Source organism: Amblyomma mixtum, chromosome 2 (assembly GCF_055824585.1).
Source record: "Amblyomma mixtum isolate Tamu chromosome 2, ASM5582458v1, whole genome shotgun sequence".
In the NCBI taxonomy this organism is placed as follows: domain Eukaryota; kingdom Metazoa; phylum Arthropoda; class Arachnida; order Ixodida; family Ixodidae; genus Amblyomma; species Amblyomma mixtum.
In genome coordinates, this window is record NC_143013.1 from 247,063,967 (window position 1) to 247,082,290 (window position 18,324).

Sequence of the window (18,324 nt, forward strand, 5' to 3'; positions counted from 1 at the left end):
TCACCAGCATCTCTGCGAAATGGCATGGAGGCGTGAGCTGCAGCTGAGGAGACGAGAGACGTACCAAATGGAACTTCTCATTAAATGACTGGGCTTGCATAGCATGCACTACGAAGCGCCACTGATATGAAGCGTGGACTACTGGCTCTTATCAAGATTGCGTATTTCTCTTAATAAGCAAAATCTCTCAATTTCTGATATTGCGGTACCATGGTCTTGTCGAGTCGTGCAGCCTCGTGTGCGTGTGTTCTTCCCTGTGTGGCGTCTATTTCTTGGCCATATTCATCTCGGTTCTCTAGGATCACATTTCTGAGGAAAAAAACATACACCTCCGCCAAACCGAACGTTGATTATAGGGGCAGACTAGCTGTCGCGTTCAAGGGAGGTATTCGAAAGTGTGCAGTGATTCTATGTTTATATATTAACTGGCTCATTGGAGAATAATGTATTATTTGTACCACTCATGCAATTTTGCTTGCCTCGTACTCTTAAAATGCATGCCAATTTATGCGATTACGTTTTTCGCGCTCAGCAGTCAGCCGGGATTTGTCGTACTAACTGTATTACGGAAGCATGCGTGATGCACGCTGTTATCTTTAACAATGGTTGCTGTGATGCTTCTTTTGAAGGGAAATATATTTTTCAGAGAATTCGCGCTTAAAGCATGTGTATGGCTATCTTTCCTGCAGTGTCCGCTGAACTCAGTCACCGCCGCTGGAGCTTGGCTTAGTTCTCGTTAGAAAGCAGCTCTGTGTATATCGATTTGGGCTCTTTTTATGCGCTCAGTCTAACAGTAAACAACTATCGTTGAGTATGCCATAACCAACCATAGCCCGTTTGCTCTGGTGGGCAATGTTTCGAAAACGGAGAGAAACTATACACAAGTACGTTATTTCATTTGGAAGAACAACTTCTCGGTTTATTCAGTGATTTCTGCAATCCTTGATCCCTCTTTGTTGAACCTCTGGAAGAAAAAAAGACAAAAGGAATGTGAGTGCCACCACCGAATGAGAAATATGGCAACAAGGGAATCCAAATTCTCCATCCTTCAACTCAGAAATAAATTTTTGTCAGAAGCAGCAATGCAGCAAAGGTGACTGAAAACTGAATTTTATGTTTAACACTGTTCAAAAATGCGTTCAAAGAAGTCCTTCCCAAGGTATAGTCTTGAAAAAGTTGATATTAAATGCTCTTCTGCCACGATGGTGTTTGGAATAGGAGGTTAGTTTAATTGCATATATTTTTATACACTTAACACAATTCACGGCGTTCACATTAACGAGGCTACCTCCTTCATTTTCTTAAAGGAGTGAAAGTCCTCCTTAAATGTGCAGTTCAGCCTTAGGCAAGAACAAGAATCCTAAATAGATTATGTTCTTGAAATGGGCTAAAAGAAAGTCATACTTACACTTCTTGCGGAACACGCCAGCGTAGCCGAGACCACCGAGTCCGTATCCGTAGCTCAAGCCGTAGCTGCCGAGTCCAAAGCCATAGCCTGGATATCCGTAACCAAGTCCGTAGCCAAGGCCGTAGCCGAATGCCGGGGCGTGGTGCACGGTAGACACCGAGGCAAGTGGGGCGTGGTAGGAGGCGTAGGCAGGGGCAGCAAGGGAGTAGCCGAACGGGTAGCCGGCGTAGCCAGCAAGTGCGCAGGTGGCCAGGGCCAGGAAGACGCAGGCACGAATCTAAAGAATAGGACACGTGTTTTTCACAACTTATGATTTTCAAACTATCGCCATAGTCTAAAGCAATATGCGTGTGCACACTATAACATTTTTTATTCTCTGAAGTCGTCTAGAATCCAAACACCTAAATGTGCAAATTCAACGAAATGCACTCACGACAGAATTTTTTTTAGAGCAGTTGGTTGCAATTTATGTTTAATGGTTCAATTTGACGAGTGTAGTTTGGCACAAATATACAAAGAAGCGACTTCATAACCGGAATACGTTCAAATTAATTTTCTTTTTCACAACAGCACTCTGATAGCTACTCCTTTTATGACCTCTGCTTGAAAGTAGTCGTTAAAAGACGTGTCTGCGGCTTAAAGCTGAACTGCTGCGAAAGATGAAAATTTTAGATATTAAATTTAAATCCTGAACGTAGCTATAAGAGCACCTTACCATGGTTGAAGGAGTAAGCAGCTGTTGGTTGAGCAACTGATGAGCCCGCACATGAAGCTTGGCCGTTTATATAGTCATCTAAGGAGAGGGTGTTATTGGTATTTTCGACAAGGTTTTGCTTTTTTCTCCTCATTTACTCAGTAAGAGAAAATGAAAGAAAGCCTCGCTATGTTACTTGGAAAAGTTCATTTCAATACTAAAAGTGGAGAGTAGCCAACCCTGGAGACCCTGAACTCTTATCACAGCGGTGGTAACACCCCACAAGAAATAAAAAAGAGGAACAGTTCATGCAAAACGTCATAAAGAAGTTGTAAGTTTTGTGTACTTTCCTTGACGGCGCAGTGCACCTTCCCATGCCTATGGAAAGCACCAATTTCCGTCGCCACGTGTGTATCACATTCCACACACGTAGCAACGGGGTAAGGGCGCTGCAAAAGTGCCCTGGTGGGAGCGGCGAGCGGCCAGACACCACGTGACAGGTCTGTGACAGAGTGACGCGCGCTCGCAGGCGTGGCTAGCACTCTCTCCAGCCGCGCTGTTTTGTTTTCACCTTTAAGCGGCGCCGAAATTGACTTCGCTGCGGCGGCGTCTAGAATGGCATTTTTGAAAATCAAAAAACTGATATGGCCGTTACTTACGGTAAGTTAGAAACCTTTGAATAAATGAGATGCCTCAGTGTGATTTTTTGAGAAGTTCGCCATTGAATATTACTCGCCCAACCTGCAAACTAACAAGCATTAGATGTAATCTTTTCCACACACAGCTCTAAACGCTACGCTGAACAAAGAGTTCTAACTCAATAAGCCTAATTTTAAAAACCGCACACCCTTTAGTGGATGTTTCAGATACTGTGGAGCGCGAATATATCTAGCCTTATTATTTCGAGTTTTTATCTATATATCGAACACACAGGTGATCCCTTTTAAAAGTCACTCGCAAATGAATAGGAATGTAGTGTAGTATATCTAATTCCAAGCTCATCGGTTGATCGACATTGATCGAACCTTGTGCCACGCCCCGGCAATTGACGCTTGCCTAATGGCGTTCCTCGATCACTGTTAGCACGCACGCGGAGATGGCTCGGCTCCGCTGGTTTGGCCACCTCTTGGCAGCTCTGGGCAGCGCTAGCGCTGTGAAACCACGTGACGATGTGAACGCGTTGTAGGCTTGAGGGGGGCCTTCGGTCTTTTCTGCTCACCTTCCCCGCCATTTTTCATTATGCGGGAAAGCCTAGCAGCGGCCCTCGCGTGCCGTGCTTCACTGTATTCTGTGCCGGAGGTGTTGACTTCTCTTAGAGTTTTTCCTATTTATACTGTACTGGAAACAGCATTGAGCTTCCTGTATTAGGCAATGGCTAGTTGATGCAGGTTCGGCCTAGCAACGCCTTGCGAGCGGCACGCTGCCAGCAGATCGGCAAGCTGCACGTCGCTGCAAGAAGCTGGTCAGCGTAGTTGCTCTTTTATCTGGATTCTCGGTTTCAGATAAGCTTATATATAACCGTTTTTATGTATATCGAATTATCAATACAGCGAACTATTCCATGATCCCCTTCGAGTTCGGTATGCCCGTGTTCGACGGTTTTCTTTAGCGAAAAAAATCGTCCAATCAGTAATCTGTAATATCCGGGATATCGAGGATTACAGGTAAATAACGTTTGTGCACTAAATCAACCAATAGCTTCGGGACACAACAAATGCAAGAGCGCATGAACGATTCAATACGAGTACGGTACTTTTCTAGGCAACGAGAGCTTACTACGGAGTGTTTTTTCCTTAGACTACATTTTACACAGAAACTTTTGTCGCATTACTTTAGGGCAGAAAAAAAGCGCCTAGAGAAAGAGCAAAAAAAGAAACGGCAGCTACTCTCCTTTTAAAGTCCAGTTTTGTACTATATTTACTAGTCACAAACAACTCAGACTCCACTGATAACCGAAACTCATATTATTGAAAATACTGTTCATTTTCAATGCAAACGGTCTCACGGGCGGAGCGTAGGTTTAGGGCGTCAGAATGTGTTAGTTAACCGCGGGTTTGAATTTTACAGGAGAAAAACAGCGTTGTGTTTTTTCTTTTTTTTTCCCCTGAGAAGGAATTTGATTTTATGAGATCTTTACCTAAAAATGTTCATAAAATTTTAAATCGAAAGTTTTTGTTGAGTCATATTGACGCAAGAGCAATTTACCCGCTTTATACCAGTAATGCGTCAGAAGCTCGATGAAGGGTCACTGTTATATCGTGATGTTTTGTGAACTTCCGTCTTTAGGCACTAACTTTTTTTTCGTTCAGTTTTTTTCACTAGGCTGTTTCCGAATGATGGATGGTGTGGTTCAAACATACTTTTCACGTGTGCCTTGAACCTCGCTTGGAATATCTTTTTGCGTCTTTAAGCTCAGAAAATACATTATGGAATATCAGATGTCTTAATGGAGCTCCTGATTTTTTTAATAGCATTTTGAGGTAGAAAGATGGCTTTTTACTAATAGTAACGTCATTGCTCCAGAACGTTAAAAAGAATCTTCTCAAACAACTGCTAATGACTAACGTCTTAATAAAGATTGGCTCCCGGTTGCATTTCGAGAATTTCGAAAAAGCGATATGTTCCCGCAGGCGGGGTGCGCAGTCATGCACCCGGGCATTGCGGCAATGCACGGGCAATCGGGCTTTGCGCGGCGGTTAGAACCGCAGCGTGGGTGGCACAGGAAAGATTACTTAGCATTAGCGCCGCCCAGTGACGTGCACTTGTACGCGTCGCCTTGCGTGCACCACAGGCGTCCACCATCGCCTTTAGCACACCGCGTGAAAATTCCAAAATATGTACAGCCGCTACGTAGGTGGTAATAAATTTTAAAATTCTAAAAAGTGATTTGCTGCCGCATACATCCAGCTACAGACCTGTAAATTCACATCAGAATCTATCTATAATAGTTAAAAAGTAACATTTGAAAATTAGTTAAACGGTTAACAGTTATCCTGATCTATCTTTTTTTTCTGATGCCACGAAAGCAATTTTTTTCTCCAAAACTATTCGCAGGCTTTCCTGGAACTTTAGGTATAGAAACGGCTCCAGTTTATTTCTTGGTTTATTGAAGATTAACGTCAAAAAATATGTACAGCCGCTACGTAGGTGGTCATAAATTTTAAAATTCTAAAAAGTGATTTGCTGCCGCATACATCCAGCTACAGACCTGTAAATTCACATCAGAATCTATCTATAATAGTTAAAAAGTAACATTTGAAAATTAGTTAAACGGTTAACAGTTATCCTGATCTATCTTTTTTTTCTGATGCCACGAAAGCAATTTTTTTCTCCAAAACTATTCGCAGGCTTTCCTGGAACTTTAGGTATAGAAACGGCTCCAGTTTATTTCTTGGTTTATTGAAGATTAACGTCAAAAACCGACTCAGGCTATGAGGAACGCTGTAGCGAAGGGCTCCGGAAATTTCGACCACCTGGGGCGCTTCAAAGTGCTCAGACATCGCACAGTACACGTGCCTCTAGAATTTCGTCTCCATCGAAATTCAGCCGCCGCGGCCGGGAACTAACCCGCGTAGTTTGGGAACTCGGCGGGGAAGTTTATTTTTCATTAAAGCAATCTGTGGGGCCGTCTTCTTCACTGTACATTAAACGTTGCTTTGAAACCCTTAGAAATGATTGTTAAATGGTTGAACAGGGCTGTCTCCTAAATCCAGATGTTTGCGCATAATTTCTCTTCCGCTAACACAAAAATTCTAAGTGCGATTACCACTTCTCATGAACAGGAAATGGCCATTGCGAAAAAGCGAAAAAGAGATTGCAGCAGTAGCGAAAAAATAAAAGAAAAGGTAACCCAAAACGAGAGATTAGGTGCAACCATCAAGTCCAGTCCTCTGCAATCAAACCCGCAACATGACTACGTGTCGCTCCTATTAGCCTTCTTATGGGCAAACTTTTGACTCAATGCTGACTTTCAGGTTGAAAGGTTATGAAGAAAATATATTAAATACAATGCGAACCGGAGCACAATAATGACGCTAAGCATTTTTGGAGCTGGCATGGTGAAAACTGACGCGTTGTTGTGTTTGGAAACTTGGCACAAACCGTAAATAATTTGCATTTTGTGGAAATTTATTTTGTTGAAGCGATGCTTTATAACAGATACTGCTCTTTTTTTTCAGGAGCGGAAAACACAGGGAGCTTCGGCGAATGAGGACTGTTGACCAACCTCAAATAAAGCGCCTTGTATTCACTCCCAAAGCCAACGTGTTTTATTAGTCATCATAGTTCCGTCTGTGCCATACACGGTGCGGAAAAGGCATAATTATTTTTTATTCCTTTAGGCTGCCGCAAACTAATTTCCATAATCGTGCTCTTGCCAGTTGGAAGATGTTATTTTCTTGTTCGGTGCCCCTTCTAATTCGCGTAAACATGTCCTGAGAGATCAACGCAACGAGTGTTGTTACCGAAAAGGAAGCGTTGAACTGGCGCCGAAGATGATTTCAAAATTGTCTCTGCTCATTTTTCGCAACGCTGATTAAAACCCGACATCTTTTTCTAATAATGGAGTTTTTATATGCTAAGAAACGTAAAAGATTGAAAACCAAGTTTCCGACACCACCTGCTGTTTTCGCGAGCAAAGAGCACTGACGTGAATTTCGGATCCTTGATTGATTGATTGATTGATTGATTGATTGATTGATTGATTGATTGATTGATTGATTGATTGATTGATTGATTGGACAACCTTTGTTCCATCATAAAAGACGTTTATCGCCGACCCCAGCACGCAGGCCTGGGAGCGGCTAAGATGCCGCATCACTGACTTTCCACTGGCGTTGACGGAGTTCTTTTTGGTATCTGTGCCAGGATTCTGAATGGAGCGGCGTCAAAAAAAAATACAATTTTTAATTGCACGTTTCTCTGCAATGAATGCGTTTCGAGCAGATGAAAAAATGTCGGCAAAGAATGAACTAGAACACCAATCTTCTTAAACAAAAGCGCGCTAGAAAAGCGGGTGGTGGGCGCCGTCTACTCCGAGCAATCTCGCACTGTAACATATCGGCACTCTTTCTTCTTTAGAACAGCCAACGACTGGAATGGCCCTCCGTTCAAGGTGGCGACCATAATAGATCTAGTTCATTTCAAATCTGCCATCTAAGATCATCTATGTCCAAAATAATGCAATTTTTTCAGCCCTCTCCTCATGTAATTAATGTCTTTGTGGACCTTAGAGAAATAAAGAAATAAATAACGAAATAAATAAATAAATAAATACGAAAGAGACTAGGATGAAGAAGAGAAAAGGAGGATACATGGGCAGGCTCAAAAATTTGAAACAAAGTGTACCTTCCATAGCCAGGATAAAGGTATGAGGAGCCAAAATTAATGAGAAAATAAAAAAAAATATTTTATACTGTTTAAAAACTTCACCTTTTTTTGCCAGCTGTCCAAACCCGGTGCTAACGCAATAATTACGACGCTATAAAAATTCGTTGGCGTAAATTTATCACACACCAACTGTTCTCTGTGCCTGTTCAGTACTGAGCAGCTTAGGAATTACAACGCAAATTGTGTAGAGTCCGGCAGGCGGTCCCATTTTATGAATGAAGTATCAGATAGCTCCTGACAGCTTTGCAAGCATTGTAACGAAGTACATTTGCCCTGTCAATGAAGCAATTGACAGTTACGTGAATGCATGCATCGTCGAAGGTCAAGAAAATCGAACACACAATCGCCTCCATCCATTCCATGTGGCGATTGTGAGCGTTTATCGCACCATCCGTGTTTTATTCACGATCTTGGTTTACGCGTTTAAAATGGCTTGTAAGCTTCTCATGTGGAAAGGTAATAATTTCGGCGCCAACAAGACTGCGCAACTTCGCTTGCCCAGATATACAGATTAGTAAAACAGAGAACTAATTTTTCCTGATAGTAAAATTGGATGATATTGTACCCAGGATCCACTTAACTGATTTCAGACTCCTTGCAATTGTGTACTGAACGAGACTAAAAATGTGAATACTGGTCAGCTTGCCAGGGTGAACAGGTGTCCGCGTCAAGTATACAACAGCCTACCTCCCATTCCTATTGAGGGCACTTGCTTTCATGCCCTCTTGAACCAGAGCCGCTAGCGGCTTACTCCATGACGACTTTGAACGGTATGGCTTAGGAATAGAAAAGCGAACTCAAATAAAATATTTCGATTGGGGCCTTGAGGGACGTCCAAGCTTTCAGGTCATGAGTAAGTCCTCCAATGACAGGGTTAATCTGAGACACGTAGGGGAGGCCTTTGCCCTGCTGTGGGTGTGGTCGGGCTGATGATTGTTTTACTCTGACAATGTTTGTAATGGATCCATCGCTAGCCATAGCGGGTAAGGATCGAGATGACTACACAGCAATTTCTGTATCAATTTCTGCGTGAGTAAACGTTCTGATTCAGATTCTGATTCTAAAACTGTGGCACTTTTTGATCTGGCGGAAACCAGAAGGCAAATGTTGAAATAACTGGTGGCTCGTGGGAACTAAAGTCGCAGAACTGCGCACAGTGGTACAAATAACACTACAAACATACTTGTAATGTCATTCATTGGTACGAGAGAATTAAGACCGCAAAACTGCGCATAGTGGTAAAAAGAATAATACGAAAATTCTTCAAGCGGAATTTATTAGAATGTGTGAATTAAGTCACAAAACTTTGCATAGCGGTAGAAAGAACACAACATAATACTTCAAGTGGAATTCATTATACCTCAACACGTAAGGGGACAAGACTGGCGCTGGTGCTTTCCCTGAACAAGCGCTTCCACTGAAAAGAAATATCCCCAACAGACTAAAAATACTTCCGCCTTGAAAACATAAACCAACTAGCCACCAAGGAAACGCTGCTGAAATACAAACAAACAACGCGACCATAGGAGGTGCTGCGAAGTTCAGAATCACGTGGTCGTTTAACCCGGGCTGTCTAAGAAGGTATTCATGAAAGAGGCGATTAAGAAACGCGCAGCCTGCGTATTTCTGGGGATCTTTGATAATCTACCGTAAACCGAGCTCGGAAACGTCAACGGATTGCGGATAAAGACTCCCACATCCCCCCCGTGACGCTTTTGTTCGCATGCCTCTTGCGACCGCCTAGATACGCTTCGCAGAAGCGCATACATAATCCAGTCACCACTCTCTCTCTACGCATCATTGTCACGATAGTGTCACCTATTACGCCTTCTCTAGAATTCACGAGCTAGCGAATCCGAATCTCAGGGCGGTAATTGTCTGCAGTCACGTTCGCGTGGCCGTTCTTTATGTTTAGAGTGCTAAGCTTCGGGCGACCTATCCTTTGTGTCATGGTATCAAAAGGCTGACCGCGGGTACACTCAGGAACCACGTTTAAGGAGACAAGTGGAACCAGACTTTCCTCCTCTTTTGAGCTGCAGCACTGGAGGTGTCCACGTGGTCGCAGACGGACATATTGTACGCGAACCCCAGAAACGAACTACCAACAGCTACTCTGCAAAATTAAATTAAGTTCCGCTAAGTCATTTGCCAAGTGGTCTCTTAATGCAGATTCCGCGTAACGCGTGAATGACAGGAAAAAATTGCTTTATCTGCATTCAAAGCCGGACATGGAAACGACGCCTAGTGCTTCGTGTGGTGCAAATGGTCCTCGCTCTATTTCAGGACATTCAATACGGTCATGTGCAATTAATCAAGAATTATAGAGCTTAATATTTCGACAAAAGCAAAAAATACCTAGCAAAGGCATCCAAGTAGCGTAAAAAAACATTTGAACTGAAGTGGCGTTTTGGATTTCACGAGAGCCACTCTCGAGTAGCCGCATTGGTGGCTGAGTGGTTGTGGGGTCGATCCGGAGGTCACCTGTACTTAAACTGGTTATCAAGCTGTGATTGGGGCCATAGAAACTTGACTCCACCCAAAGGTTTTGACCTAATGTGCAACACGTGGAGCCTGTGCGAGGACCGCCAGTTTGTCATTTCTTCTTGACGTTCCTTCGTAGAAGCCTCACAAACCTAGATCGCATTTCGGGCGGCACAGCATGGCATGATAGCACTGAAGCGGGCAGTCAACATTCAGGTAGGGGAGAGTGCATGACTACGTGACTTGCATGAGGGGCGAAGGATCGAAGCAAGGCTTCCTTAGTTAATGCTCGCCGCCTGCCAAAGCACATTCACGTGGTCAACTCGTTTTCATTTGAAGGCAGTCCATATTTAACGTTCCGGGTGAATACAAAAACCATAGAGACGCCGCATTCGCGGTTGATGCCCCACCGAGTCATGACCAAGGACGTCTGAAGATGGGCTTATGCCGCAAAAAATGAACACCGCGTAAAAAAACACCCGCTTGGTCATTTGCAATGCTAAAACACTGCACCTCTGCAAACAGTGTGCGAGGATGTACAGAAAAACCCACGGCGTCCTACTCGTATAAAAAGAGGTCTGGACCTCACACAAAACATCTGCCCGCTTCTCTTCGAGAGCTGCCCCACGCAAGAACAATGGTGATCAATTTTTTTTCATTTGTGTTTTCGCAAAATCTCAGTCCGTTTTGCAATCACTGGCTCTCAGGGGCACAGCAACTCAGATACAAATTTGTAAACTTACTAAAAATTTTCTGTTTATCGAATTTCTCCTCGACATTATAGCAGTTCCTGCAGCGGCCAATTCCACTGCTTTATCTTTGCGGTGCTAAGATTGAATGAAAAATTTTCTCAAGGCAACGTTTTTCACAAGCGTTCCACGACATACTCTATCCCTTCGTATCACAGTATCGTGTTCATTCCTCACTTTGCTATATTCGTGCTTGCAAAATGACTAATTTTCCTTATGCAGGTTTTTAATTTACTTTTAGAACATATATACTGCATTTATTCAAGATTAGTGAAACTTCGCATCTCTCACTTTATCTAAAAGGCTCAAGAAAAAATTGGCTCATTCTCCAGCACTGAAAATATTCGCACCTTCATTAAACCAGTCTATCTCTATACATCGGCTTCTCCTCAGGGTCGTAATTAAAATAATGTATCCATGCGATGGTGCATTTGAATGAAAGACGGAGCAAAGCAATGAAGACGGCGTGCCAACATATGCCTGCCTGCGTTCCTGTTTTTCGCAGTTCCGCACCTGCCTTGTCCTGGCTCTGGCCACTTGTGCCTTCGCTGGCTACGTCGGCTACCCCTACGGTTACGGCCTGGCTGCCCCGACTTACGCCGCCGCCTACCATGCCCCACTGGCCTCTGTCTCTACCGTGCACCACACTCCTGCCTTCGGATACGGCTTTGGATATCCTAGCTACGGTTTCGGCCTTGGCAGCTACGGCCTGAGCTACGGATACGGTCTGGGCGGTCTCGGCTACAGCACGTTCCTCCGCAAAAAATGTGAGTGGCTTGCGCTCAATTTATATTTTTAGCGTTCTGGAGATTTTATCACCATATAGATGACTAAAGAATCGCAATGTTTGGAAGTCAACGAAACTGAACCGCGAAATGTGCAACGAATCATTATCTGAGAGATTTCATGAAAATACAACGCCCTTTTAGCCACCACCAATATTTTCTAATCAGAACAAACACGTTTTATGCGGGACTCCTAACAACCAAGCTTTAAGGAGATGCAAATAATCCTGTTAAGGGAGTGCTAACTGACCAATCTTGGGATACGATAAACAGCGCATACTCGTTACCAAAATCAGCATTGCAGCAAGCAACGCAAGACAATTTGCAACAATATATGTGAAATTGCCCTCAATTAATATGCTATTTCTATCTCGAAGTAAGCTCTGTTTTAATGGAAACCATTTCGATAACGGCAGATGGCAATTTTGAAGTTTCTTATATTTGCTATAACATTTTCTTTTTTTTTCCAGAGGGAGGACACTGAAAAAAATGTCCTGGCCACAAAATAAAAGAAATATGAAAGCAGAAATTATGCTTCAGCTTCTTTCTTTTTTGGACAGTATTGTCCTTTAGTGATCCCGGCTGACGTCGATATGACCGAAAAGCCGTGAATACAGTACCGTATTAATTCGGCTATTGTGGGGTACTCGTCACAAAACACAGTGTCGTTCACTCGTCGACTAGTCACGGTCGATGAAACTACCCGCGTATGTTAATGCGTACTTGCAGCAACTGCAAACAAGTGCCTCAGCGCTGTACTATAAAAGCGAAATGGTCTGAAATTCAGCAGAAGCAAAAGTGCTGCAATGAAATTATTCTTTCCTTTCCCTCACATCGTTCGCTCGTTTGCTGTTTGTGATTGCCGCAAGCGCAGCTGCGTCACATTTTCGCTATTTAGAACTGGCTGATGCTGAGTGATAGCGCTTGTCTACCGCCGATTAAACTAATCCCAAAGAGGGAAAAAAAAGTTAAAAAAAATCGACCGACGTCAGAATCACATCTTTATATATCAGTCCTGCGCAGGTATGAAAAATGCTTTACGTCTCTAGTGATGTCGGAACTGTGCGAAAGCAATTAGTCACTAGTCATCTCGCAAATAGCTCGCAAGGTCGGACCAGGCTCTAGCTTCCTAAACCTTTGAGCACGATTCACTGAAACTGCCCCCGCATCACTTCAACGGCAGCTCCCACAGAACGGAAAGTTGTTTTCCTCTCATTTTTTGAAAAACCTACTGCTGCTGCAATACGCCGAAGATGTAAAGTGTAGTGTTACGAAGAATGACTTGCGTTGATTGGCAAGAATTGCTGTTTGCGATTCGCTACAATGATTGCTCAACAGTTCCGTGTTTTGAATGCAGCTAGCTCGTTCTAATAACGGGTTGCGACCCAGTGCACATCTCGCATATCTACCGCAAGTGCATCCCGCAGTAGCCTACTCAAGCTTATCTAACGTTGCACGTAAACCGAAAATGACCTCAACAAAAGCTCCTGAGAAAACCGCTTCTATTTACTAGAAAACCTCATATAAGCAGCTTGGTGCCAATCGCTCTTGTTTGAGGGGCTTGTTGCAAATACTGCTCATATCCGTGGTCCAGGCATATTTTAACTTTCGCGCGTTGCTTTCCGTGCCATGTTTAGCGAATGAAAGTTGGATGTTCTGAGAGCGGGCACTGTTCACGTCAGACACAATACTGGCTGCCCGTGGACTTAAGCATGGTCCATACGTCGCTCCGTCCTCACACTTGCTAGGGGCAGGATTGTAGTGGCCAGAAAAACCTTTTCACAGCGGTGGTGCGGGCAGGGTACTTTTATATTTATTTCTTTCTAAAGCCCTTTCTAACATATGTCGTTTACAAAGTGCGGGCTGGACAATTTCATTTGTAGTTCTTTTTCTTGCCTATCTACTATTTGTCGTTTACACATACCCAGCGCTCTCCCTCCCCCCGCGATCCGATGAGCCAACCTCGTTGAAGTAAAGATATTCATTCTTATTCCGTTCCTAAGAAGGAAACGGAATGCTGCTCTATGTACAGATTTTCATGAACCTATTTTCATTTTTGAGACGGCCTGTCGCTGAAAGCGTTCATGTCTTGTAAGTAACCGGTTGCCTTTATCTCGTTATCGAGCGCCGAACGTCTGCTTGCAGCAAACCATCAATGAGTAATCTTTCTCTGACACTTGGCCATTGGCGCATTTCCTTGAAGTGGAAATAAACACAATGTGGCAACTTTGCGTTTGCTTCCTTCTTTTTGGGGACAACGAGAGCATCTCGGCTTGGTTAATGCGGTGTTTTCGATCACGCAGTGTTGTTATAGCTTGCAGGTAAGTCAGGGTAGCTAAACTTTCGACTCCACAGTTTTTCCCACGCACACCTAGTGTTCTTGGTCTCGTCTAACTTTCACCTGCCATTCAGTCAAGGATGCGATGCGGACAAGTGCAGACAAGAAAGTCCGCAACATCTACAGCGCAACTCGCCATTAACGGACGCGTGATGGGGTATCTTGTGGCATAGTCGATGGAGACAGCAATCCAATTATTGCCAGATCGGGTCAGCTGAAAAGGACCAAGAAGGTCGAGACCGACGCGATAGAAAGGACTGGGAGGTATGTTAATAGGTTGGAGATGACCAGCAGGCAGCATAGATTTTTTTTTCAGCGTTGATACACGAACCAAATGGCGACATAGCGATAGACGGCACGGCATAATCCTGGCAAAAAGAAACGGCGGCGAACGCGGTCGTATGTCCGAGACACACCAAGATGTCCGGCGGTTGGCAAGTCGTGAAGTTCGGACAACACAGCTGAGCAGAGGCGCTGAGGTACGACAAGAAGCAGCTCAGACCCTTCAGGGTGGATATTTCGCCGGTACAGAATGCTATCTTCAAGCACAGAAAGGCGCAGTGAGGAATCGGAGCAGGCAGCGGCGAGTCCTTTAGTGATAGTGCGTAAACAAGGATCGCGTTGCTGTTCGGAAGCGACGTTTAGCAAACAGCAAATGGCGAAGAGAGAAGGTTCCGTGTCGTTTTAATTTGAGTTAAGTGGATCCACAGGGTGACGAGGTAAGTAGTTAGCATCCTGGTGCAGACGTCCGGACTTATACGCTACGCTGAACGAGTACTCCTGTAGTTTTAAGGCCCATAGGGTTCTTCAGACAAGAAAGCCAGCAAAGGGAGTGGTGGTCGGTCACGACACAGAAAGGATGGCTGAAGAGGTAAGGGCGGAATCTAGCAACTGTCCAAGCGAGAGACAGGCATTTACGCTCAGTGATGAAGTAGTAGCGCTTGGAGGCGGAAAGACGGTTGTCGTATGCAATGATGTGTTCGTAGCCCTGCTACCACTGGGCTAACACAACACCAATCCCGTGTCCACTGGCGTCGGTGCGGATTCAGTGCTGACGCCTCAAAATGGGTTAAAATATAAGCAGCAGAGCTGGAAAGTGGAAGGTACGTATGGTTCTTCAAAATGCTGACTAGCGTATGTGGAACAGCAAGACAACTTGCCAGGAGAACGACCTCAATGCGAGAAACGATATAGTCACCGTCAGGAAAGGCGGGGCAGAGAATGAGAAACGTGGGTCGCGGCTTGAGGTGCCAGATAGGCAAAATCAGCAGTACAGAGGCGGTGGATAATGGAGTCGCTGGGTTCCGGTACAAGAGCTAGGTCGATCTGGACGATATCTGAGGTGCAATCGATGATGGCGGAATGGTCGGAGAGGAAGTCAACGCCGAGGATGAGGTCTTGAAGGCAATGGGCAAGCACCCTAAATTAAACGGAAGAATAGCGTCCTGCGATTTACATAAGCACGGGCAGTGGACATGCCAACTATGGCACATGTTCCGCCATCGGCCACATGGACAACGGGTGAGGGGGCAGGCATGATCACTTTGCGCAAGCGACGTTGAAGTATGGAAGACACCACTGACACCTGCGCTCCGGTATCGATAAATGCAGTGAAAGCACACCATCCACGACCACGTCGATCAAATTTCGTATGATGCGGAAAGTCAAAGGATGGTTTGTGGTCCGGGTCGTGAGAGCAGCATCACCTCCAGAACCTTCAGCCATCAGTTTTCTGAATGAGATCGGGCATATGGGGCGGGGGACGACGGGCGGCAAGGTCAGGGCGATAGAGAGAGACGGCGCTGGGGTGACGACGAGCGGTTGGTGGGAGGGGTCTGGGCGTCGAGGCTCTAGAAGTGCGGTTTTCAGATGACGACGAATAACGGCGGAAATAGGCTGAGTACGGATAGCGTTGGTAGGTCGATGATGGAGGGCTTCGGCAGTGTCGAGAGATGTCGCCGACTCGAGATCAGTTAAAACAGATGAGCCTGTCAACAGATGTTCTCCATTTATCTCGGTTGTGGCGGTAGGCTCTCTTTTTATCTCTCATAATTCGTTCATCATCAGGCAGTAAATAGAAATATGGTACGGTTTTAATATCAGGTGGGCGTTTCGGCGCAACGAATAATTGTTTCAAATGCGCTGCTTTTGGATCGACAGGCAAAAAACAATGTTATTGAGGATTCCGAGTGCTCGGTCTTCAAACAATATCACATCGCATAAATTAACAATAAGAGAACAACATACTTGTTCTCAATGCCAGTATGTGAAGTAATTCCCAGTTTTTAAGCTCGGAATACCCTCACCGTCAATATATTACTTACCGTCGCTTTGGGGCGTTAAACCTAATATATCACACCAAATAAAACATACCGCGATTAATTATATGACTTTGTAGTTTGCTCATTCTTCAATGAAGTGTAATTTAAAAAAAAATTACTTTATTTTGATAACTAAAGCTAAAGAAAAGAAACTTTGTTGTTGAAACACAACTATTTCTGCAGTCTTTTTAGGAACACTTGGAAACACTAAGTTTTTGTGTTTCTTTCGTGATTTTACTTAACAACGTAACATCATGGCTAACTTTATTTTTCAGAAGGACCTATGTGAAGCCAACAGAATTGCCTTGCAATAAAAATAAATTGATCCAAACCTGTGACGCTCTCTTCGTCCTTCCGCGCTGATACCGTGACGCTCAAGAACATGCCATGGCATGGCGTGTTCTCTCCTAACCTGTATAAGGTGCAAACAGTTGCTGCCCCTCAATAACATCCTTTAGGAATATGTCTTCTTTATTAGAGACATTTGCCAGACATCAGAATCCGAATCAACCATCAGGTCCTGCAAACTAAATAACAACCATAATTTGCACCAGATTGAGATGCAGGCTGGTTCAGATAAACACAATATTATATCGCTATCGATTGTTACTGCTCTTATTATTGCACAGTCGTCGGCGAACCGATGAATGTTAAATTAAATCCTCGAAGGTTGGCCGTTAATATAGAGGAAGGAAAACGCGGGCCGTGCAAGGCAGCTTTATAAACATCACAGTGAAGAGCGAATAGTTGCGAGTTAAGGATGTAAGTGAAAAAAAAATGCGAGCAATTTGTGAAGAAAAGTTGGTGGCAGATAAGATTTTTTGGTTCCAAATTAAACTCTTGCAATTGGTGGATTTGTAAACTATGGCAGAATTTATGAAACTTCCGATATTTATGAAGATACTATCTGCCAAAGAATTACCGTCCTCACCGCCGTGCAGCTTTTAAGTCAATGATGCAGTTTGGTGTTCGCCTGAATATGTTTTGCTAAAATCTACTTTACATTGCGAAAAGAGCTAGTTTGATTAATTTAGCCAGCGCGGCTGTTAATGGTTTTGCAATTTGCAATTTTCTTACTTGTGATGCCATAAAGGGATACCAGGATATCTGTGCGAAGCGCGCTCAGATGACTCCTCGCTCCCATCATCGGTTACGTGATGATGACATGACAGTCACGTGGTACCACTAGATGCCACGTGATGGTGACGTCGCAGCCGAGTCATGCCAACACCGCTCACAACACAAAAGGTGCACTGATAAATTCATTCTATAAAGCCGATTGCAGGAGCTGTAAACAAAGAATATCTAAAACATAAGCAGAAAAACACACACCGCCCCCCCCCCCCCCCCTAAATGGCAAGGTTACCACACAAACGTGACTAACGAAAAAATTCAAAGACGAGTAATTTTCTATCAAGAAAAAGAGAACTAATCTTAGCAGCGAACCGAAAGTCCACAGTAGGGAAATTATGCGCAGCGTGCAACTAGTACATTTAGTGAGGCTCGTTATTTCGCTTGAAATGCGCGCCAAATGGTAGTAGACGAAAGCTGAACAAGAACACAGAATTTAATTTAAAAGCTGAATATCTCGCGATAGTTAGACGCAGAAGGTGTGCCGTTTATGTGATATAAAATATACCAGGCTGGTCAAAAGTTGCCGATATTTGTTGCGCACGACATGGAGATGACGCTGCATAGAAAATTCAAAACCGTGTCTCTTATGCGAAGCATATTACTAGAGCTACACTACAGCCTGTCGAGCGCGGCGGTGGAGCTGCCATTGACCTTTAGCGTGACCACGTGACACCACGTGACAACATGACGTCACAGCAGAGGAGAGATGGGCTGCCGGCTCGCGCGGTCGGCCGCGGCGGTGGAGACTCCACATCAGAGGCGCGGCGGCTGACCACGTGACAACATGACGTCACAGCAGAAGAGAGATGGGCTGCCGGCTCGCGCGGTCGGCCGCGGTGGTGGAGGCTCCACATCAGAGGCGCTGCAGCTGACTAAAGGTACACTACAGCCAGTCGAGCGCGGCGGTGGAGCTACCATTGACCTTTAGCGTGACCACGTGACACCACGTGACAACATGACGTCACAGCAGAGGAGAGATGGGCTGCCGGCTCGCGCGGTCGGCCGCGGCGGTGGAGGCCCCACATC

The 18,324-nt window shown here is 44.6% G+C and overlaps 2 protein-coding genes across 2 annotated transcripts; one reads left to right on the forward strand and one right to left on the reverse strand.

Moving 5' to 3' along the window:
• Positions 1-889: 889 nt before the first annotated feature.
• LOC149363339 (uncharacterized) lies at positions 890-3,333 on the reverse strand. The gene is made up of 3 exons (XM_089568465.1): positions 3,322-3,333; positions 1,409-1,685; positions 890-964 (listed from the first exon to the last, which is right to left on the reverse strand). Coding segments are annotated over exons 1-3 (291 nt in total). The 3' UTR covers positions 890-962.
• Positions 3,334-10,154: 6,821 nt separating this feature from the next.
• On the forward strand, positions 10,155-13,985 carry LOC149363340 (uncharacterized). Its single transcript, XM_089568466.1, has 3 exons — positions 10,155-10,187; positions 11,226-11,487; positions 13,918-13,985. Exons 1-3 carry the CDS (start codon positions 10,155-10,157, stop codon positions 13,983-13,985), a joined length of 363 nt encoding a protein of 120 aa, XP_089424592.1.
• Positions 13,986-18,324: the final 4,339 nt, after the last annotated feature.

Excerpts from the sequence above, each read along its gene's own strand:
- LOC149363340 (XM_089568466.1), top strand. The coding sequence starts at position 10,155 with ATGATAGCACTGAAGCGGGCAGTCAACATTCAG. Across the intron at positions 10,188-11,225 it reads AGCGGGCAGTCAACATTCAG|TTCCGCACCTGCCTTGTCCT; the intron begins GTAGGGGAGAGT and ends TGTTTTTCGCAG. Across the intron at positions 11,488-13,917 it reads CACGTTCCTCCGCAAAAAAT|TCAAGGATGCGATGCGGACA; the intron begins GTGAGTGGCTTG and ends CCTGCCATTCAG.